The sequence below is a fragment of the Pan paniscus genome, chromosome 15, assembly GCF_029289425.2.
Source record: "Pan paniscus chromosome 15, NHGRI_mPanPan1-v2.0_pri, whole genome shotgun sequence".
NCBI lineage: Eukaryota > Metazoa > Chordata > Mammalia > Primates > Hominidae > Pan > Pan paniscus.
In genome coordinates, this window is record NC_073264.2 from 74,376,671 (window position 1) to 74,400,466 (window position 23,796).

At 45.0% G+C, this 23,796-nt stretch overlaps 2 protein-coding genes across 47 annotated transcripts in view; one reads left to right on the plus strand and one right to left on the minus strand.

The window, feature by feature from the left end:
• The window catches only part of PAPLN (papilin, proteoglycan like sulfated glycoprotein), a 35,167-nt gene extending 27,459 nt beyond the window's left edge, over positions 1-7,708 (plus strand). Inside the window, exons 25-27 of one of the 3 annotated variants that reach the window (XM_063596301.1) lie at positions 1,635-1,801; positions 5,583-5,760; positions 6,778-7,708. In XM_063596301.1, the coding sequence (XP_063452371.1) occupies positions 1,635-1,801; positions 5,583-5,752 (337 nt within the window). In that variant the 3' untranslated portion in view covers positions 5,753-5,760; positions 6,778-7,708. Of the gene's footprint in view, positions 1-1,634 lie in introns of all 3 variants that reach the window. The other 2 variants (XM_034937777.3, XM_063596300.1) reach the window with 2 other exon arrangements.
• Positions 7,709-8,302: 594 nt separating this feature from the next.
• The window catches only part of NUMB (NUMB endocytic adaptor protein), a 192,234-nt gene continuing 176,740 nt past the window's right edge, over positions 8,303-23,796 (minus strand). For 12 of the 44 annotated variants that reach the window (XM_014347609.4, XM_055097799.2, XM_003824142.5 and 9 more), the window contains 5 exons: positions 20,138-20,342; positions 17,134-17,427; positions 15,410-15,556; positions 12,381-12,524; positions 8,303-10,376 (listed from right to left, as the gene is read on the minus strand). In XM_014347609.4, coding sequence (XP_014203095.1) covers positions 9,661-10,376; positions 12,381-12,524; positions 15,410-15,556; positions 17,134-17,427; positions 20,138-20,342 — 1,506 coding nt within the window. In that variant the 3' untranslated portion in view covers positions 8,303-9,660. The remainder of the gene's footprint in view (positions 10,377-12,380; positions 12,525-15,409; positions 15,557-17,133; positions 17,428-20,137; positions 20,343-23,796) is intronic. The other 32 variants (XM_055097809.2, XM_008977872.4, XM_014347614.4 and 29 more) reach the window with 4 other exon arrangements.

The following is a 23,796-nucleotide window of genomic DNA, read 5'->3' on the forward strand; positions in this document are numbered from 1 at the left end:
GTCACCACTGCTTCCATTCCGGCTTCCAGGCCTGGTGCCAGGGGAGAGGGCTGCAGCACCCTCATCCCTACAGAGCTTTGCTCTGTAGGGCCACTGGCTGTCTGCTGGTTGGGCTACACTAAGGTTTCCTAACCTCAGCACCGCTGACAGTTTGCAGCTGGTAAGTTTTGGTTGCTGAGGGCTGTCCTGTGCTTTGCAGGATGTTTAGCAGCATCCAGGACATCTACCCACTAGATGCCAGGGGCCACCTCCCCAAAGTCATGACAATAAAGAATGGCTCCAGACCCACTGCCAAATGTCCCCCGGTGGCAAAATCTCTCCGCTGTGAACCACTGGACTACACTCAGCTTTGGGGACTTTGGTGGTCTTTTACCCTAGATCAATTGGTTTTATATTTGTCCATTCATTTAGTAGAAATGTTTTGCCTCCTCCTTCCCTGTAATGTGTCAGGACTAGGCTAGGTTCTGGGGATCCTGGGGTCACCTGAGCCCCAGAGTACTCCCGGGCAGATGGCCCAGCGTCCCAGGAGCTCCAGATGTGTTTTGTTGCAACTGCTGTCTGTGCACAGAGGAGTGTCAAGGAAGAGGGCCAGGAAATGACTTTGGCTGCACCTTAATAGCTAAGGATGGCAAAGGATGTTCTTGGTAGAGGAAGCAGCAAGTGCCAAAGGTGGGCATTTGAGAGAGGACACCAGGATGGGAACCGGCCTGTGCACTGGCTGGGAGAGGTGACGCGATTGCGGAGGGCATCTGTGTCTTGTGTGGCCTTGAGCCCAGGGAAGGCGGTGGGAGCCCCTAGAGGTTTCCCCACTGGTATGCTCAGTCCAGCCGTCCCCTGATCAGCCTGTCAGGCCTGCTTCTCCATGTTGGCCTCTCCTGGATCTTTCCAGCAGCAAACATGCATAGAACTCCCCTCTTCACAACCACCTTCCATTGAGCCTCTATGTCCCTGCAGACCCTATGCTGACATAGTGTCCCCTTTACAGCTGTCCATGTTGGTTGCCTCTGCCTGTTCATCTCCCTACTCACTTCTCAGGGCCTGCAGTGGGGCCGCACATCAGCCCCTGTTCCAGGACACTGTCCTGGCCAAGGTCACTGCCTCTCTCCCTAACTCCACTGGACAGCTTACAGTCTTTACGTGACCTGTAGTGTTGTTCTGCTTGCCGTATGCTCCTTCTTGAAATTCTCCCTTCCCTCAGCTCCAGGAACCACTGTCTTCTGCTGTGCCTCAGGGCCTGTCCTTGGTTTCTCCCCATGTGACTTGGACCACCTCATAGACATGCACTTCGCTGCGTCAGTGCGATGCTGACACACTATCTGGGTCTGGACTCTTGAGCTCCAGACTTCAAATCTGAGGCCTCCTGCTATCTCACAGGCACCCCAAATTTGAAATAGCAGAAAACAACCTCGCCATTCACCCCAGCCTTGGATCTCCCAAGGTTGGAGGGGCACCATCATCACCCAGTAACCCAACCTAGAAACCTTGGTCATTCTTGATTCCTCCTTGTCCTCCACCTGTTTGCTCTCAAGGGGTGGGAATGGTTGGCTCTGGAATGGCCTTTGATTACCTCTTCCCTCTGTCTCCCAGGCCTCCAGAGGCCCTTGATGGCTCTCCCAGTGTCCTCTCTCCTCCAGGAACGGGCTACCTGTGCAGGCTGATGGCCACCGTGTCCACCAGTCCCCAGATGGCACGCTGCTCATTTACAACTTGCGGGCCAGGGATGAGGGCTCCTACACATGCAGCGCCTACCGGGGGAGTCAGGCAGTCAGCCGCAGCACCGAGGTGAAGGTGGTCTCACCAGGTAGGAAAGGTCTATATCCAGGGATGGGAAGGACATTCCCCAGTAGATTTACTGGTTCTCGAGGGCTGGCTCTGCAGTCTGAGGGACTCTGGTTTGAATCCTGGCTCACCCTGCCAGTTGCTGGTAGTGTGACTTGGGGCAAGGGGCTTACCTTCCTGAGCCTCATTTTCCTCCTGTCTACAGTGGGGCTGCTCCACCACCTGAGAGGGCTGTAGTGGAGACGAAGGAAATGATGCTCTGCTGGGCCCCTGGAGATAGCTTAATAGACATTAATGCATGCAGGACATTCAGACTCACCAATTTTGAGACATATGACTGACTGGAATTTCATTATAAAACTTAAAACTTAAGGCAGACCACTAAAATCTGTCCACTGTAATCAGGGTGGCAAAAAGGTGTTCTGTGGCTGAAAAGTGCCTTTATGGACATTTGACCATATAACCCAGAAAGGAAAGGGCAGGGATTATCATCATCATTTTACAAATGAGACAGGTATGCAGAGAGCGTAAGTGGTGTTTCCACCGGTCACACCGCAAATGTGGCCTACCTGGGACTAGAGCCCATGTCTTTTGACTCCCCATGTTTATTTTTTACCCCCACGAACTTACTATACTTGTACCTAAGTGGAATCTTACTTGCATCATTTGATATTTGATATTGTAGCCTTACCTCCTCTAGCTACTACTCTATCATACTTCAACAAATCCAAATTGCCTGTAAGATGCATTATTTTTGTACCAAGAAAAAAATGCTGCCAGTGAAACGACACAATTCTGATACCATCAATTAGGATGCAAACCAACTTGAGAGATGTGAAAATAAGTGCATATCAGAACTGATGAAACAGATTGTGGTTCAGAGTTCACACTTACAAGAGATATGTTCAAATAAGCAGGAGGGAAAGGGGGATAGGGCTTTGCTCACCCCCCAGCCTGTGCTTCCTTGTGTCCTTGGTTCTTGTTCACTGAGGGACTGAAGACAGAGTGGTACCTCGGGCCAAGCTGCCAATTGTCACAGGCCTGATACAGACCTTGGGGGAGTATGCCAGGCTCGGAGGTGCCAGGGCCCTTCCTGCCTGGTCTTCTGGGCATTCCTGACAATCACGGCTGCAGCGCCATGCCAGGAGCACGGTTACACTTAGAGGGGCAGGCCTGGCTGCTTCCTGGCTGCCAGGCTGAGGGTGGAGACTGGCCAGTACTAGAAGTTGAAGGTCTGGCTGAAATGTTGCTTTGTGAGTGGGACTGACTTGTCGGCTTCCTGTCTATGATCTCTTTAGAGATCGCCTCCCCAGGGCCCAGCTCAGTGCTTGGCATCACTAGGTGCTCATGTTGTGGCTGGAAATGTTGCCCAGCGGCTTTTTTCTCACCTGTTGCTCGGCGAGCGGGAGGGAGGGTTACAGGGTTCCTTCCTGCCGCTTCGCCAGCCCGCCGCCTTGACCTCTGTCCGGGGCCTCGCTCCGCCCACCGTCTCGCTCCGCCCACTTGGCCGGGCAGGCTGTGCTCCGCTGGCGCTACCGGCGCGGGACTGACCCGGATCCCGCACCCGTGGCGGCCCCGCGCTCAGCCCACGACACAGGCGGCTTCCGCACTGGGTGCTAACGTATAGACAAGGGGAACATGGTGGCGCCCGAAAACTCGGAGATGCCAGCAACCGCGGAGCCCCAAGGGGGTGTTACAGGGACAAATGTTCCCGCCGCTCGCAGCTCGGTGAACGGGAGCGTTAAAACTCGTTCTTCCTTCCATTCCCTCCTGCTCACCGAGCTACAAAAGCCGCGACACTCAGATACTTGGTGACTAAGTGCCTGCCTGCACAATGATGGAGTTACATTGGCGAAAGCACCACACTCCAGGGACTACTTTTCACCTGTATCATGCCCAGAAAATTGACCTTGTCTACATAATAACCAAATCAAGGCTGTGAGACAAAGCAAAATGCAGATTCACAGTGAGAGAACTGTCAAGAGGACCTAGACATTATGTTTGTGATTAGCTCCAGATGGGATTATATGGAAAACCAAACTACAATGAGAAACTTGCCTGATACTTGGTCACCACGCTGAAATGGCCTGAGATGTGTGTCCCAAATGGGACAGACATGGCCTCAGTCTGGCCACTCTCCTCTGGTCCTCTGCTGGCTGCTCTCACCTGTTCATTTTTTGTTGGGTCATACGGTGTGAGGCTGCCTAACCCTGCCCTACTCATGGTTGGGTGGCACATTGAATTTCAGTGTTAGCACCAGGGTAGGAGGCCTTGGGGGTGGTCAGGCTGAGGTAAAAGGGACGTAGCTCTACTGGGAGGACTTCTCAACATCGCTGTGAAGTAGGTTGCTGTTATTAGTCCCATTTCACAGATGAAGAAATGTGCATAAAGGTCTTAAGCAACTTGCCCAGAGTTACCCAGCTGGCAAGTGGCAGAGCCCGGATTGAGCCCGGGCAGTCTGGGTCCAGAGCTGGCGTGCTTAATCACTATGCTGAGTTCCCACTATGATAGGTCTTGGGCTGTACCAGCTCAGAGTTGATACCAAAGTTACAGATTTTTAGAAATAATATGCATTAATGGCTTTGTTATCTATATAAATTTAGGTAGGTAATAGTCTGGTTATACCAATATACCAAACCTTTGTAAGGTTGTTCGCTGCTAGGTACAGTCTTTTAGTGGTATTTTGTGAGTAAACAAGGGGAGAGAGGAGAAAGATAAGCTTTCTCTGGCTGCCTGAGGTCTGACTTCAGGGAAGGTACCACTCTGGTCTAAGTCAGCTGAGTTTTAAGAACCCCTTCCAGAAGAGAGATGAAGCAGTAGAATGAAACTTTTTTTTTTTTTTTTTAAAGACAGAATCTTGCTCTGTCACCCAGGCTGGAGTGCAGTGGTGTGGTCTCAGCTCACTGTAACCTCTGCCTCCTGGGTTCAAGCGATTCTTCTGCCTCAGCTTCCCGAGTAGCTGGGACTACAGGGGCACGCCACCATGCCTGGCTAATTTTTGCATTTTTAGTAGAGACGGGGTTTCACCATATTGGCCAGGCTGGTCTCAAACTCCTGACCTCGTGATCCGCCCGCCTTGGTCTCCCAAAGTGCTGGGATTACAGGCATGAGCCACCACACCCAGCTGAATGAAACTTAATAGGGAGTTATCAGATACAGACGTTCCTAGTAAATTCAGAGGGAGAGAAAACAAGGCCTTTGTTCTCAGTGTAGTTAGTATTACAGCCACCGTTAACAGGACTGTTTTCCTATTACCTTGTCTAATATGCATTTCTTCCTCTGGGGAAAGTGAAAAACTGGAAGGATGAGGACCCAGGTGACTAAGATAAGCTGGTGATACTGAAGGGACAAAACTTTGATGGTTGGAGGAACCCAGCAGAGAAAGGGAAAAGATAACAGAGCTCTTGCTAACTCAAAATTTTACGTGGGGCTGATCCTACCTGCTCTCCCAATCCAGAGGCAAGAACAGTTGTCATTTAGTAATTCAGGTCTCAAACATAAGGAGTTAACTTCAAGAGATGTTTAATTATCCAGTCAATAAATATTTGGGAGTCTAGGAAGAGCTATTCAGTGGGCTGAGGCCACAAATAATAATGGGAGGACCACTGCATGTTGAAGTGAGGCCAAGAAACAGGTAGAAATCATCATCCCTCATAGAGTTTGTATGTATGGTTAAGTGCACTTCGTTTTCAATCTGGCAGTTACAATGCTGTGTTCCTCTGAAGGAAATGAAATGGCAGGTGAGAATTTTCAGCATACACAGAGCTTCCTCACCACCTTCTCTCTCCCCTGTCGTCCTGCAGCACCCACCGCCCAGCCCAGGGACCCTGGCAGGGACTGCGTCGACCAGCCAGAGCTGGCCAACTGTGATTTGATCCTGCAGGCCCAGCTTTGTGGCAATGAGTATTACTCCAGCTTCTGCTGTGCCAGCTGTTCACGTTTCCAGCCTCACGCTCAGCCCATCTGGCAGTAGGGATGAAGGCTAGTTCCAGCCCCAGTCCAAAATAGTTCATAGGGCTAGGGAGAAAGGAAGATGGACTCTTGGCTTCCTTTCTCTGGCTGGCAAAGGGAGTTATCTTCTGGAATACATTAGCTCTTTCAAAAACCCACCCAGTGTTTAGCCTCAACGGCAGCCAGTACCAGCTTCCCTCTGTAGCCTTCAGCAGTGTTTGCATCTCTGACATAACCACAGGCTGCTGTTTTCAAGAAGAGCAATCTGTTTGGATAAGAAAAACCTTTACTTTACAGCTTCCCTTTATAATTTGTTACACAGGAATAGTTAAATGCATTTGTTTGTTTGTTTTTTGAGACGGAGTTTCACTCTTGTTGCCCAGGCTGGAGGGCAATGGCGCGATCTCAGCTCACTGCAACCTCCACCTCCTGGGTTCTTGATTCTCCTGTGTCAGCCTTCTGAGCAGCTAGGATTACAGATGCCTATCACCATGCCTGGGTAATTTTTGTATTTTTAGTTGAGATGGGGTTTCACCATGTTGGCCAGGCTGGTCTCGAACTTCTGACCTCAGATGATCTGCCCGCCTCAGCTTCCCAAAGTGCTGGGATTACAGGCATGAGCCACCACGCCCAGCCATCAATGCATTTTTTAATTTTTTTTTGAGACAGAGTTTCGCTCTTCTTGCCCAGGCTGGAGTACAATGGTGCGATCTTGGCTCACTGCAACCTCCACCTCCTGGGTTCAAGTGCTTCTCCAGCCTCAGCCTCCTGAGTAGCTGGGATTACAGGTATGTGCCACCATGCCTGGCTAATTTTGTATTTTTAGTAGAGACGGGGTTTCTCCATGTTGGTCAGACTGGTCTTGAACTCCCGACCTCAGGTAATCCGCCCGCCTCGGCCTCCCAAAATGCTGGGATTAGAGGTGTGAGCCACTGTGCCCAGCCCATCAATGTGTTTTAAAGCTAGCTGTCAGGGTTCCACTTAATTTAAAGCTGGGCAGGGAGATGTGTAATGATTTCAAAGTTAACACCTGTTTGTTTTCTAAAGGGCATGCCAAGTCCTGCTGTATCAGGGAAGTATTCTGTGCTACAATCAGCGATGGTTCATTGCTCTAGTCTCTCTCACCCTTCCAGGCAGTGCCTCAGTCAGCTCTAAATCCGGTGCAGAGGGTTAACAGCATAACCCTTGTTGGCAAAATGGAATAGATGTTAAGACCTCAAATAGGGATTTGGGATGAAACAGCTGTAGTTAGCACTGTTATCTGAGCATGAAAGAACTGGAAAAGCTCCTTACGTCGAGATGTTGGACCTTGAAGCCCTCCTGAGGCCAACATGCAAATCTGGCTGTGACGGTTCATCTGACACCTGTGTAAAGCTGACCAGCCTGCTCTGTACAGTGACAATGAGGAGCCCCTCTCTTCCTTAAGTAGGAATCTGTGAAGCAAAATGTTTGCTGCCAGAGAAAAATCAGACTGTCAGTCATTAAAAACAGCATTAGCAGGATGAGGATAGCAATGGGGAAGGGTTGTGGGCAATGCAGTAACAGGGAAATGGCTTCAGAAATGGTTTGAGTTGGAAGACAACATTCTTCATCTCTCAGGACTTCTAATTCCTTGATGCTAAAAGAAGAGGCATGGATTCTATGAGCTTCCAAGTCCCTTTCCACTTTAACCTTCTACAAATCTTCCAGAGGACTGCCTAGTAGCAAAGGTTATTCCTGGACACAGGAAAGACGGGCATTACAGGGACCAAAGCTCTGAAAGGTGACTTTTATTACCAACACACTGGCTGGAAAAGGGACAAACCACATCACGGGTGAGTGATACTTCTCAGTCTTCTCTACTCATTCAACAAAGGAAATGTGGGCTGGGGCAGAGGTCTTTTTTCATTTAATACTGGAAAAATATTGAAGAGCACCCATGTTCACTTATGGCTGGTTTTGCTATAGAAATTGGAAAATAAAGGCCACTTTTTTGAAATCCCCAGTTTAATTAAACCAGATTTTGGCCTATTGGTATAAACATATCAGAAGGTAAGTTTGAGGTTAGCTAGCAGCTAACTAGTTCTAATAGAACCAGTCACAGAATAGTGGGCTAAGATTAGAGGTAAAACTCATTTTAGGCCAGTGGTTCTCAACTTTACCATATTGCGAGCTTAAAAAAAAACAAAACACAACCTGGGGGCTCCCCCTGCCCCACTAAAATTTTGATTTAATTGGTCTGGAATATAGGCCAGGCGTTAGGATTTTAAAAAAATATCCTCAGGTGATTCTATTGCATAGCCCAGGTTGAGAAGCACTGCCCCACCCCGCTGTGATTCTGCATTTCTAACCAGCTCCTAGGTGAAGTCCATGCTGCTGTTACAGACCACACTTTGAGCAGCAAGAATCTGACTTTAGAGATACACTCAGGATTAAAGTATGAATGAAAATATGAATCTTAAGGGTATTTTTCTAGTCACTAAACTAGGGATTTGCAGCAGCAGTAGAATGGAGAGTAAGACCAAAAGAACAAAAAGTAAATTCATTTACTAACAAAGGAGAGGGGAAAGAACAGCCCTTCATGGGCAAAAGCTTCTACCATGAACATTTATTTTTGTTAAAGCAGATTATAAATTTTCATCAGTACAAATATATATAACTTACATTTGATTGTAAGGCCAACGTTCAAAAGTAAAAATGAGATGAGCTCTCTTATTGTTATCCGAGGTCAAGAGGCTGCAACTGTCAAGGGGATGTTCTCACCGAAAGGGGGTTTGGGGGAAGAGGACACACACAAAGCTAATAAAACCAGAATCCCCATCCCCACAAAACTCATGGGAACAAAATTTAAAGGATAAAACAAAACCCACCAAGACCCATATTACAAACCAATATGGTAACCTGTGTTCCCTTCTATGGTATGATTATGTCATGTTACCTTAGTGTTAAAGGATTAACATAAGGAAATTGCAGCAATATATAAAAGATATATTCTCTATAGAGCATATTTCGATTGATTCCATTAAAATAATGACATTAGAATTCCATCATAGGTTTAAAACCAGGACAATACTGCTTTTCCTTTATTTAAAAAAAACTACAACCTAGTGACTGTATTGGTCATAAGTATGATTGTTGTTGCAATGTGCTACTTACAATGAATGACAGAAAACAAGCTAGGGATCCTGTCTGCAGCTTCCAGCCTTTCCTCTTTTTATTTCAGTAGGCATCAATGATAAATCAATCTTATGTACAATTTCTTACAACTAGCCCCTTTACCTTTGGCAAGATTACTTACAACTCATACAACTTCTTAATATCTGAGAACTATTTAAAATATTCTAAATGCATAAAAATAAAGATTTTGGCTTTTGATATATATAATATTTATTCTGTTACTCAAAATGGAAGCTCAACTTCTCCCCCAAAATATAGCTCTGCTGGGCAGTTGCTGATATGCCCTCCTGGGAATTCTGGCAGCACAGCGTGCCTCTCTGTTCCCTAGCCTGAGCACAAACCATTCTTCTTGATCTCTAATACAGGCCACTACTGCCAGGAGGCAGGTGAATGGCCTGAAAAACAAAGGGAGATTGCTTTGCTTCCTGTTGTGTTTTACATTTCAGTAAATGTGCTTTGAATATAGATTCTTGTTCAGATACTTTGCCTCTCTGTTGCCAGAGATTTGTAATGGGGTGAGGGAAGAGGGAGTACAGAAAGCAACATTTCCTTGACTTCTTTAGCCTAATTGCAAGGCAGCTTTTCTCTAGGAATGCTTTTTCCCACGTCTTTCAAAATCACCCCTCACAGTACTCTGGGCCTGGACTTGTTCCTTGGGACCTTTGGGATTAGTGAAAAGAGTACTAATCAGGAGACAAAGTCTGTTTTGCTCCTTTGACCGCTACCCCCTGCTCCCTGTCTGGTATGGACAAGATACATAGCCATAAGGATTGCTTAAAGTTCAATTTCAAACGTCTTCTGTAAGTCACTGGAGAAAGGGTTGGTAGGGGAGGGATTAGTACGCTGCTTGGACTTATTTTCTAATGCAGCCCACTGGGCTTCAAAAGGATCCACTGGGCAGGTGCCTGTAGGAACCTCTGTATGCCTGTCTGCTGAGGCCAACCTGCCATCATCTACACCATTGAAAGCTGCAGAACCGTTGAGGTGCTGAGCAGGAGGCTTAAAGAAGGGACTGGTGGTAGCACTGCTTGCCTCGTAGTGAGGGAATGTCTGCTGCCTGACCAGGCTGGGTGACTGATGGGGATGGGCAGCCTGAGGGTGGCCTGCAGTGCCAAATACGTTGGCCACCATCTGGGAGGGAGTGATGCCCACCACAGGCACATTAGGGGCTGGATAGGGCATTCCATTGGCCACAGGATAGGACTGGGCAGGGACAAAGGCTGGTTGCAGGGCTGGGACCACACCCACTGGCACAGGCTGAGAGGTGAGGAATGCATTCCCTTGGAAAGGTGGTGCTGGCTGGGAGATGGCAGTGGGTGGAGGAGGCTGGAGAACTGGCTGCAGAGGAGCAGCTGAGGCCTGGGGCTGCTGAGCCCGGACGCTCTTAGACACCTCTTCTAACCATCGGTCGGCCTCAGAGGGCGTACGTCTATGACCGGCCTGGAAGAGACCTGGAGAGGCAGCACCAGAAGATTGACCCCACTCGGTCCCTGGAACCAACAAGATGAGAGACAAAAGAATCAGTTAGGGGCATCTTTCCTCACCTTATAATTTTGGTTATTTGAATGATCCTAACATGTACAACATGTCCCCCCGTAATGGGACATTTTGTGGTTTTGATAGGTAGGAGGAAAGTCTCTAGTACCAACTGGGATTTTGTGGTAGGATGAAGAAAACTTGTCAAGACCATGCTGCTGTGTCAGCCACACTGAAGCACTGTCTAGATATGGCTCAAATGCATTAAACCAAGGCAGCTGACTGATGTCAGAAACCCCTCGCTGCTGCTATGGCTCATCCACAATACAGAAACTAGCTGGTTGTGGTAGCTCACACCTGTAATCCCAGCTACTTGTGAGGCTGAGGCAGGAGGACTACTTGAGCCCAAGAGCTGGAGGCTGCAGTGAGCTATGACTGTGCCACCGCACTCTGGCCTGGGCAACACAGTGAGAACTCTGTCTTAAAAAAAAAAAAAAAAAAAAAAAGGCCACGTGCAGTGGCTTATGCCTGTAATCCCAGCACTTTGGGAGGCCGAGGTGGGCAGATCACCCGAGGTCAAGAGATCGAGACTATCCTGGCCAACATGGTGAAACCCCGTCTCTACTAAAAATACAAAAATTAGCTGGGCGTGGTGGTATGCATCTGTAGTCCCAGCTACTCGGGAGGCTGAGGCAAGAGAGTTGCTTGAACCTGAGAGGCAGAGGGTGCAGTGAGCCAAGATACTCCAGCCTGGTGACACAGCGAGACTCCGTCTCGGAAAAAAAAAAAAAAAAAAAAAAAACACCTAGCTTGCACATCCTCTAAAGGGCCCAAGGCAATTCATCTTCTGCTCTAACAGAGCAAAAAGAAAATAACCAGTGACCTGGCCATATCTTGCTGGCCTCTGCCTGGCTTCCAGAAATATGCTGTCTTTTTGGTGAACTGCCTTTATTACTATGTTAAAACCTTTTGAGGCCGGGTGTGGTGGCTCACACCTGTAATCCCGGCAGTTTTGGAGGCCAAGGCGGGTGGATCACGAGGTCAGGAGTTCGAAAACAGCCTGGTCAACATGGTGAAACCCCATTTCTACTAAAAATACAAAAATTGATTGGGCATGGTGGCATGCACCTGTAGTCCCAGCTACTCGGGAGGCTGAGGCAGGAGAGTTGCTTGAACCTGAGAGATGGAGGTTGCAGTGAGCCAAGATCATGCCACTGCATTCCAGCCTGGGTGACAGAACAATACTCTGCCTCCAAAAAAAAAAAAAAAAACTTTTTGGTTTTATAATTAATAGATGTTTTTTATACAAAACTAGAAAGTACAAAAAAGCAAAAATGAAGTGCTTTTTGTAGCACTTTTTGTAGGCCTCCTATTGTAGGAGGCAGGGCCCCCTCTTTCTACAGGCATGTCTGCACATCACCAAATCCGGTGAGGGATTCTCTGAGGTGGGGCCCTGGAATCTTTTTTTTTTTTTTTTTTTTTTGAGACAGAGTATTGCTCTGTTGCCCAGGCTGGAGTGCAGTGGCGCAATCTTGGCTCACGGCAACCTCTGTCTCCCAGGTTCAAGCGATTCTCCTGCTTCGGCCTCCTGAGTAGCTGGGACTATATGCGCATGCCACCGCGCCTGGCTAATTTTTGTATTTTTAGTAGAGATGGTTTCACCATGTTGGCCAGGATGGTCTCCATCTCCTGACCTCGTGATCCACCCGCCTCAGCCTCCCAAAGTGCTGGAATTACAGGCATGTGCCAACATGCCCAGCCGGAATCTGTATTTTATAAAAGCTCTATGGGTGGGGCTCTGTTCCACAGTCCTGTTCCACAGTCCTAATGACTATCAGTCTGATCTCTTTTGTTCTCCTTCACCATCCTTTCTTATGTAAGCAACTTATTTCCAGGAGGGAACATAGTTTTCCTGAAAGGATTCCTCCCTAGTTCCCACTCAGCTAACTGGCTGAGTTTTAGAACCAGGGTCACTTATCTGATCCCAGAATCCTCAACACCATCTGTGGCCACCTTACCCGAACATGTGGCTGCAATTTCCTTGTTAGCAGCATCAGGGGCATGGGCCCAAGGGTTGGTTTCACGCACAGGCATTGCTACGGGTGCTAGAGCAGTATGGGCTGGCTTAGCAAGCACATGGAAGGCTGAGTCAGTGCCATTAGCTACAATGGGAGCAGACAACATCAATGGAGTTAATTCATGCAGGGTGTACAAGTGACCCCTTGGAGCTGGGAAAACCATGATATCTTGCATTGGATGTACATACCATTAGGCAAAGAAGGAATCAGAGGTTGTAATTTTTAAATGGTTGTATAGATAAAGTCAAATAACTGTTCTAGGAAAATATGTCCATGGGGAGTGGGGAAATGAAACCTACGAAAACAATTTCAAATTAAGGTGAACAGAGCTGCTGCGTCTTAGAAGCAGCAAAAAATATCTAACTATTCTAGATATAGCTTAGCCTTTGGCATAATGAAGTAGGTATAGCATTTCCCTCTTCTTCACTTTTCCAAAAGGTCAAATTATGTTAACAATAATACTGGTTAAAAATAGGCCAGGCGCGGTGGCTCACGCCTGTAATCCCAGCACTTTGGGAGGCCGAGGTGGGTGGATCACCTGAGGTCAGGAGTTCGAGACCAGCCTGGCCAACGTGGCGAAACCCCGTCTCTACTAAAAATACAAAAATTAGCTGGGTGTGGCAGTGTGCACTTGTAAGCCTAGCTACTAGGGAGGCTGAGGCAGGAGAATCACTTGAACCCGGGAGGCGGAGGTTGCAATGAGCCTAGATCACACCACTGCACTCCAGCCTGGGCAACAGAGTAAGACTCCATCTCAAAAAAAAAAAAAAAATTACTCTGTTTCCTCCTCAAAAGTTAAAATGTATATATGATTCGTTATTATGTGCTAGTCATTAAGCTAATATTTTACATGCATCATTTCATTTAATTCTCTCAAAAACCCTACGAGTCTGGTATTATCCCCCTATTACAAATGAGAAATCAAAGTTGGTATGTTTTCATTTGCTTGATAAATTTGTAATTTGCTACACAATTAATTTCAACTTTTTTTGAAGGTTTTTTTTTTTTTTTAACTCTCCTGGTAACTCACAGAACATTTTTTTTTAACAAAGATTTTTTCCCCCTCTATGATGTTTACAATATCACAAAATACCTACTATTCTTTCCTCATCTCCCCTTATTAAAATCTGCTAACCCTTGTTCCTTTTACTCCAGATACCTATATTAGTTTCTTCTCCTTAGCCCAGCTCTCAATAACATTCAGTTTGGTGTAGACAAGCACCTTCCCCTGACCTACAATATAATTATATCCTTTTTAGGACTGGACAGCCATGCCTATGGTGGTGTTGGTACTTTTTTTTTTTTTTTTTTTTTTTTTTTTGAGATGGGGTCTCGCTCTTGTCACCCAGGCTGGAGTGCAATGGTGTGATCTCGGCTCACTGCAACCTCCGGCTCCCAGGTTCAAGCAATTCTCCTGCCTCAGCCTCCCGAGTAGCTGAGATTACAGGTGCCTGCCACCATGCCCGGCTAACTTTTGTATTTTTAGTAGAGACGAGGTTTCACCATGTTGGCTAGGCTGGTCTTGAACTCCTGACCTCTGGTGATCTGCCTGCCTCAGCCTCCCTGTTGGGATTACAGATGTGAGCCACCGCACCCAGCCGGTGTTGGTACTGTTTACCTAGAGTTTGTCTAAAAGACTGCCTTTGCTTTTTTGGTGGCAAAAAAAATTTTTTTTTCACCTAGAAACTGGGAGCCCTCTAATGGCAGGGAAAGGAAACTGAAATATTCAATTTTGCACACTTAGTGCCTTGTAGGCTGGCAGAATCAGCAGAATGTAACGGGTACTATATTCAGGAGGACCTGAGTTTAAATCCTGTCTGTAAGATTTGGGCAATTTACTTATCCTCTCTGAGCCTCTTTTTTTTTTTTCCATCTGTAACACCTACCTCACAGGGTTGTTGTGGGGATTAAATGAAATAATGCATGAATACCTACCACAATGTGGCAAGCAATGTGTAAGTGCTCAATAAATTGTGCCTATTATTACCGGTATTATAAATGTTTGTTAGATGACATGAAAAGTCATTTGGTACACATGACTATGAAGGTTTATTAAAAAGAAAAAGAAAAGGACCCTTGGAGAAAAAGTGTGTAGTTCTTCCAGTAGAAGCAGGGCACTATCTCTGGAGTAAAACTTCCGCTGAGCTCTCTTTCAAAAGAAACGGAGAAACAGCAATTATAGCAACTCAAATTCTACAAGTCTGTAACTTAAGTTACATAAATTCTTTGCTGACCTCCGAGTCAGTATCCACTATTTAGTCAGTATCTCTGAAAACAACTTTTAACTTTTCAATGCCACAAAGGCAAATTTTAAGACACTTGTTATAGAAGATGAACTAAAGAGCTCAAAGGAGTGCCTTTTTCTTTATTAGCCTCTTTGACAGGGCAGAGACTAGGTGAGTCCAGGGCTTCTCAACGTTGGCACCACTGACATTTTGGGCTGGATAATCCTTGTTGTGGGTGCTGTCGTCTACACTGAAGGATGTTTAGTGGCATTCTTGGCATCTAACCACATGCCAGTAACACCCCCAACCCCCAACTTGTAAAGCCCCAAAATGTCTCCAGACAGTGAAAGACAAACTTTGCCCCGGTTGAGAACCACTACACTAAAGAAAGCATAACCTTTGAACCAATTCTGATGACTACTGCTTTTGGGAAACTGGATGGGTATGCTGATCCTTAACAGTCAAGTGGGAAATAAGGCAGTAGGTTGGGACTACAGAAATTCCTTATAGAATGGGGTGAAAGATGGGCACATGCAGAATGACAAACACAGACATCTTAGAAAACAGGAAGGGCACAAAGACATCGTCGAATGGAGAAATCAATGAATCTAAGACATCAAATAGAGAAATTAATGGGTCTGACCAGGCCTTGGGAAGCTCAGGATGCCAACTTACAGTTAGTGAGCAGTGTACTAAAAGTACTGGTTGTAAAGAGAACAGCTGAGCAGGTCAGAGGGCACCAACCTTGGAAGGTAGGAGATTGTGGTGCCACCACTGTCACTGGTTTGGTCATCGGAGCAGATGAGAAGGGGTCCTCAGGTGTGCTGAAGGCACTGGTGATCTGTGAGCACAGGGAGCTGATGCTCTCTGCCTCCCCTTCTACCTCTGGCACTGCAAGGCAAACAGAAAATGGCTCCAGACAGAAAAATGGAATAATCCTGAAATTTGACAGTATGATGCAAGCTGGCATTTTATACTGTATCTCCTGTTTATGTAAGAAAAGGCTCAATTAACTGTATGGCGGGGCTACAAAACCAGTTTCAAAAAATTTACTGGCCACAATTTCATTGGCTTTTCAGATGGGAAAGTATAAAAATGTCAACAATTAATGTACTAAGGCACATCTTCCTCCCTTACAAATCCCCAAATTTCTTCATTTCTTCTTCTTATAACACTGTTGGGAATCTGTCCTTTTTGTGCCAAGATGTTCAGCTAGCCAGATCTTTGTAGAAGACATCTGCAACCTGTATGCCTTCCAACGTGTTCTCAAGACTGTGATCTGAATTAGGTTCTGGAGCCTTTAGTAATTCTGTCAGGAAAATGGGTTCAAGTCTGGGCACTAGTGGATGCTTAGTGCTTTTCTCTGTAACAAACTATGACAATGTCATCAATCTCATTTTTCTCCAAAGTCTCCAGTACTAAGCATATGATCTATGATAACATGAAAAAATGAGCAGAGGTGTACGACGCTAGGGCCTTTATTCTTAATACTGACTCTAGGATACTTCTGTATCACTGAGGAAGCTAATTATGTGTGCTAAAGCTCTGTTTGCTCATCTGTAAAGAGAATAATAGTTTTTATTCCCTGTCTGCCCTAGAAGGAGACTGAACTGAAATGAGGTACCTCAGCTGAGAACTGAAAAGACCCTCTGTAATCATCTAGTCCAACTATTCTTTAGGCCTAGTTTCATCTGTCAGATGAACTTAACTCTCTGTACTTTTATACCATCAGTAGGAATGGCCTATTGAGACAGTTTCCTCATATTTTGTTATAGCAATGGCTTGACATGTCTCAGAGGGAAGTAAAATAGAGCCCAACAAAAGCACTGACCAGATCTAATACTTTAGCTACAGATTTTATGATGAGGATAGACCTATAGAGGCTGGCATAGCTGTACAGAGGCCGCACAAAAGCCTGTGAGACGGTTCTGAAAGGTAATGAATACTTGTGAACAAGTCCACTGTCTGTGATGAACAACAGATCTTAGATGTACACGAAAGACCTGTCTAGAGTTTCCTCCTTATGGAGCCAACCAGCCAGAAGGACAATGAGCACATATCCATTTCTTCTGCTGGTAATGCTATGTGTTTCTAAGGCCTCTTTAATTAATTCCCTGCTGGGTCCCAAATGGCAGAATAAGAATAGAAACTTGAGACCCTTGATGTTTGGAAGCAGGTTGGCTGAAAGGCAGTGAATGAACTTACATCGGGACAAACCACAAATCTTATGGCTTAGGCTAGAAATTCCACAATGGCTCTGCTGCCTGTTTGTTGAAGAGAAATTATGGATTCACATCCCCCTCCATGGACCTTAGTTTTCCCACTATGGGAAATGACGAAAGATACAACTATCAACGAACCTCAGGGAAAGAGGAATGCCTAGTTTAATGGGATTAGTGTCTTCATGGGAAGTGATGAGAATGCTTCAGTGCTCGAGTACCCAGTGAGTCAGGTAGATGCTACATTACCTGCATTTTTAATGGGGAAATCAGTCTTCCTCTGCATAGTGGAAGGCAACTCATTGATGCGTAGGGATAGTTGGCGTTTAAAGGGTGACATCTTCTGGCTAAGAGCAGGAAAACCTCGGAAAGAGCCTTGGCGAGCAAGCTGTTCAATTGGAGCATGCCGGCGTGGGATGGCATGAGGATTGTTCATCTCCAGAGAGGTCGTGGCATCAGAAGTAGGAGAGGTGGGAGAGGATGGGGATGGGGCAGTGTTGCCAGGGGCAACTGATGAACCAACGACTATCTTATCTGTTTCAGCTCAAGAAAATAAAGAGAATGAAGACCTTAGCAATGTCTTCAAATAATTTGCGTTTACAGAGCTGACAAATTTGAAAGCCCTCTAGGTCCTTTTACCCATTTCCTTCCCAATGTCTCTTAAAACATAAGTTAGAAGCAGGGTTCGGATCCATTTTTCAGACAGATAAAAGGCTTAGTCACGTACTGTATGTCACAAAGCATATCTACTAAGACAGAAATGTTAGATCTTTTATTCTCATTCAGTGATTTATAAATTAAGACTGTGAAAAAGATCTTAAAAACTCAATTCCTATGAATTCCTAATATGTGGTCTTTTAAAGAATGATTCATGATTTTCAATGCTTGTGTGTTAGGGGAGGAGAACTTTGGGAACTGTAGCATTAGAAAGGTCTAAATAAGCATAAGCTTAACCATATATCTTTGATTAGGTGTCAAAGAATGTCATATATAACAGTCTTTATTTATTTATTTATTTATTGTTTGAGATGGAGTTTCGCTCTTTTTGTCCAGGCTGGAGTGCAATGGCACGATCTCGGCTCACTGCAACCTCCACCTCCCAGGTTCAAGTGATTCTCCTGCCTCAGACTCCCAAGTAGCTGGGATTACAGGTGCACACCACCACGCCCAACTCATTTGGTATTTTTAATACACACGACGTTTTACCATTGTTGGCCAGGCTGGTCATGAACTCCTGACCTTGGGTGATCCACCTGCCTCCGCCTCTCAAGGTGCTGGGATTACAGGCATGAGCCACCACGCCCGACCTAAAGCAGTCTTTAAATCATGCATTTGTGGTTCATTTGAATAAAAGCATGCAGTAGTAAAATTTTGAACTGGATTAAATTTGAGTAAATGTAAGACTGTGGGTACCAGTTGAGTCCCATTCTGATTGTGACAAATCTCAACCACCAACTCTCACAATCCTTTGTAGATCTTGGGACTCAATCTCTTTGCAGTTGTTGCGCATAACAATGAATATTATTTGGTGGTATTAAAGAACATGCTTAATTAGTGAATAGTCTGAAGATCACTAAAGCATATTAGATAACAGTAATACAGGTTAAATTTTCTAGTACAGATAGCATGATTTTCCCCCCTTTGGCTTCCTGGTGCAAATATTTACAAGAAATGAAAAAAAATCACTATCAATAATTTCATTTCAAATAAAAATATGTATGCTTTTTTTTTGGAGGGGGCTTAAGAATTAGAGCTGTTTGGGTCAGTATTAGTCAATGATGCTAACCAAAAGGGCTGGTTTAAGGTCAGGTGCGGTGGCTCACACCTGTAATCCCAGCACTTTGGGAGGCCAAGGCAGGCAGATCACCTGAGGTCAGGAGTTCGAGACCAGCCTGGCCAACATGGTGAAAGTCCATCTCTACTAAAAATACAAACATTAGCTGGGTGTGGTTGCATTCACCTGTAATCCCAGCTACTCAGGAGGCTGAGGCAGGAGAATCGCTTGAGCCCAGGAGGTGAAGGCAGCAGTCAGCGGAGACTGCGCCACTACATTCCAGCCTGGGCAACAGAACTACACTCTGTCTCAAAAAAAAAAAACCGAAATCAAACCAAAACAACAACAAAAAAAATGACTAGTTTAGAACTAAAGGTTATAGTAAAAAAAATTATCATATATATATATATGTTTGTTTTTAAGAGACAGGGTTTTGCTGTTACCCAGGCTGGAGGAGTGCAGTGGCATGATCACAGCTCACTGTAACCTTGTACTCCTGGGCTCCAGCAATCCTCTGGTCTCAGCCTCCCAAGCAGCTAGGATTACGGATGTGCACCATCAAATATGGCAAAATTTTTTTTTTTTTTTTTTTTTCAGGGATAGAGTCTATGTTGCACAGTCTGGTCACAAACTCCTGGCCTCAAGTGATGTTTCCTCCTCAGCCTCCTAAAGTATTGAGATTACAGCTGTGAGCCACTATACCTGGCCTCAAAATTATATTAATGTCTACTAGTTAACTTGAATTGTTTGTGCTTGTCTTGTTGGTTTTAACCCTACTTATATACAAGAATTCAAAAGTATTTTCAAGCCCTATCATTTAGTTCTAAAATATACCCAACTCACATTTATAGACTGCCGACTAACTTGAATGTTTGTACAGGCATTTCTGCTGTGATGCCATGTGTACCTAAATAAAACTCACACTCTATAAAATCACACACTAAATTAAATTAACAGGGCTATAGAAAAAAGAGTTATAGGCTTACCTCTCAAAATCTATAGACTTTTGTGACTAGAAAGCACTAAAAAACAGCAATAATATCATATAAACAGTATTACTGTTAAATCTCTCTGCTAGCATCATAGTCCGTGGATGCTTTGCAGCCTTAAGCCCTGGGACCTCTGCTGCTTCCTTTAAGATGCAGGTACTTGATTCATTTGCTTCTCATAGAGATCAGATGCATCAGAATTAAAAAGGTATTTCAGGATGGGAGGAAGTGGGTAAGAGATGTCTCTGCAGCTTCTTCAACTGCACTCTGATTCCTCAGATAGCTTACTATAATGGAGTAAATATTTTTGAAGCCATTAAACTAGCCACTCTAAAGGAAGCGGTTTTTAAGATTTTCAACTCTGTTATAAGGTTTTATATTGCTAAGGGTTCTCTTTGACTATGAGAAAATTTACCCCTGGTAGCTTCAAAATAATACCTTGTTGGGAAAAACTGCATTCCATAAATACACACTGTAGAACAGATTGTACCTTTCTTGGCATCTTGCATTTGTTTCATGATCTCCTCTCTTTCTGCCTGTTCAGTGGCTGTTGTGACACGGAATGATCCTTCTCTTGTAAAAGTGGTCCGACTAGCATCAAAAGTAGCAGTCACTCCACATTCCTTCTCCCGCTTCTGCTTGCGCTCTAAACAGGCTGCAAAAGCACAGCCTACTGCATGGCTCAACCTTTCACCCTGTAAGAGCAGATTTTAAAAGCTTTTCAGAATTACATTACTAACAATTACATACAAATAAGTCCTTTTTTTTTGTTTTGTTTTTGAGACAGAGTCTTACTGTTACCCAGGCTGGAGTGCAGTGGCGCAGTCTCTGCTCACTGCAACCTCTGCCTCCGGGCTCAAATACTTCTCGTGCCTCAGCCTCCTGAGTAGCTGGGACTACAATCACGCACCACCACACCTGGCTAATTTTTGTATTTTTAGTAGAGATGGGGTTTTGCTATGTTGGGCAGGCTGGTCTCCAACTCCTGGCCTCAAGTGGTCTACCCAATTCAGCCTCCCAAAGTGCTGGGATTACAGGCATGAGCCACGACACTCGGCCCAAATGTCTGTTTTTATGAAAGCAAGATGTTGCAAATTCCAGCTTAAAATTGTTTTAATAGATTAGTATGCCATATTAATTTAAATGAATAAATTTTCTAAGGTAGTGCTTATGATGGTTCAATTCACTGTTACAAGCCTTGGGGTAAAGTGATAACCAGCAACCTGTGCTTTTGCAAGCAGCCATGGAGAACTCTTTATCACTTAGGCTCTGTCATGTCAGCCCTGGCCAACAGCTTAGAAGACTCTATGCAAGGTTTCAAGCCTTGACATGCAAGCTTCTAGTTGCCCTTTGGGGAAGCAGTGGGAATATTTACCAGCCACTGCTAAGAAACTACTGGAAAGGCAAGGCAAATTTCAGGAGCTTAATGCACTGTTAATATGTCTAGGAAAAAAAGGTGCAAACTTAAAACTTCTGATAAACAAATATAATTCCAGTGATTAAAAAGGAATGAGGCTGGGCATGGTGGCTCACATCTGTAATCCCAGCACTTTGGGAGGCTGAGATGGGCAGATCGCTTGAGCCCAGGAGTTTGAGACCAGCCTGGATAACACAGTGAGACTCTGTCTCTACCAAAATAATCAAAAAAATTAGGCCAGGTGCGATGGCTCACACCTGTAATCCCAGCACTTTGGGAGGCTGAGATGGGTGGATCATGAGGTCAGGAGCTCGAGACCAGCCTGCCCAACATGGCGAAACCCCGTCTCTACTAAAAATACAAAAATTAGCCGGATGTGGTGGCGGGTGCCTGTAATCCCAGCTACTTGAGAGGCTGAGACAGGAGAATTGCTTGAAGTCGGGAAGTAGAGGTTGCTGTGAGCTGAGATGGCGCCATTGCACTCCAGCCTGGGCAACAAGAGCAAAACTCCGTCTCGAAAAATAAAAAAAAATAAAAATAAAGGCCGGGCGCAGTGGCTCATGCCTATAATCCCAGCACTTTGGGAGGCTGAGGTGGGCAGATCACCTGAGGTCAGGAGTTCGAGACCAGCCTGACCAACATGGAGAAACCCTGTCTCTACTAAAAATACAAAATTAGCCAGGCATGATGGCGCATGCCTGTAATCCCAGCTACTCGGGAGGCTGAGGCAGGAGAATCACTTGAACCCAGGAGGTGGAGGTTGCAGTGAGCCACGATCGTGCCATTGCACTCCAGCCTGGGCAACAAGAGCAAAACTCCGTCTCAAAAAAAAAATAATTAAAAAAAAAGAAAAAATTAGTCGAGTGTGGTGGTGGTATGTGTCTGTGGTCCTACTTGGGAGGTGGGAGGATCACTTAAGCCTACAGTAAGCTGTAATTGTGCCACTGCACTCCAGCCTGGGTGACATAATGAGACCCTGTCTCAAAAAACAAATAAACAAAACTAACAATGAGACAAAAGCTTTGCTGTCTCCCCTTTCTGAATCCCCCCTCTAAGCAACCCTCCTCATTTATGGCCCTCAGTGCTTTTAGGTTTTCCCCCATACCCTTCCTATCTTCCTCTAGCTCTAATTCCCAACTCTACCTCCCAACCAAACACAGGCAAAAGTGAAAGCATGTTTTCATCCACACTGTCTACTTATAAAAGAATTAAGCAGATAAAACTGATTTGTGTATGGGAGGAGTGGAGGACGTATATAAACAAAACACTGCTTTATAGAGATACACTGGATTACCCAGAGTCAATTTAATAAATTCAATGGATGATTTTTAGCAGGGTTATCTGTATTTTAGACCATTTTGCTAATTGTGGAATAAAAAAGCTAGAGATGGTACAATAATTGTTGGCATCATTCACAGTGAGAAGAGATATTTGGGAACAGGAAGTCTTTTGTGGTGTTCTCAAAATCACACCACGTAGGCAGCTGCTCCTACACACGGCTCTGAACAAGTCGTTTCACTGGATTTTGCATGACAGTATTAGTTATCATAAGGACAGGTAAGGTTTAAAATGCTTTATGTCCCTAAGATTTTACTACCTTTGACTACTTTTTACTTTTTAAAAATTTTTAAACTTTTTAAAAAAACTTTTGACTACTTATTTAAAGACTGATAGAATTACTAAAAATTACTAAAAATACAAAATCAGCCAGGCATGATGGTGCATGCCTGTAATCCCAGCTACTCGGGAGGCTGAGGCAGGAGAATCACTTGAACCCAGGAGGTGGAGGTTGCAGTGAGCCACGATCGTGCCATTGCACTCCAGCCTGGGCAACAAGAGCAAAACTCCATCTCAAAAAAAATAATAATTAAAAAAAAAGAAAAAAGAAAAAATTAGTCGAGTGTGGTGGTGGTATGTGTCCACATGAGTTTCCATCTAACTTCCCAGTAGGACGATATTAGGCCAGATGTTAAAGCATGAAACAGGAGTACTGAAAGATTCTTAGAATGTGTTTGCATTTGAACGCAGCTCTATTATAAGGACAGAGCTACAGGTCAAGGAAGCTTGCTTATTCTTTCTCCTAGGCCTAGGGCAGAAGTTGTTGAAGAGTGACCTCATCCCCAACCAACGGCATCATCTGGGAACTTTTAAGTGCAAATTCTTAAGTACCAACCCCAAACTCACTGAATGAAAAATGCTGGAGATGGGGCCCAGCAATCGATGTTTTAAAACAAGTCCTCCAGGTGATTTTGATACAGTAGAACTATTGGCCTAGGAGATTCAAACAGCCTGCCGGGCCACGATTTGACAACAAAATGGTTTTTAAATTAGTATCTGGAAACTCTTGAACTCCAGATTTTTAAAGTGTAGTGATAGCAAAATATACCAAGTTTGTGGTTTACTTAGGGTCTGAGAAACAGAGGACAAAAGCATACTTTTGTTACTTCAACTCATTTCAAAGCACCTGTGTCAAACCAATGAAGAACAGCTTACACAATATTCGCTAAAATTTTTGGAGTAATGTGGGCCAGACCCTATGCTAAGTGTGCTTATAATCATTATCCAATTTAGTATTCACAACCACTTTCTCCATTTATAGAAGTGTATACCAAGACAGAGAATGTTAAGTAACTTGCCCCAAATCCCACAGCTAGTAAGAACCAGAATCAGAACTGAAACCCATATCTGACTAAGAGCCTGAGCTCTTAGCATTTGTTTACACCAATGTCTCA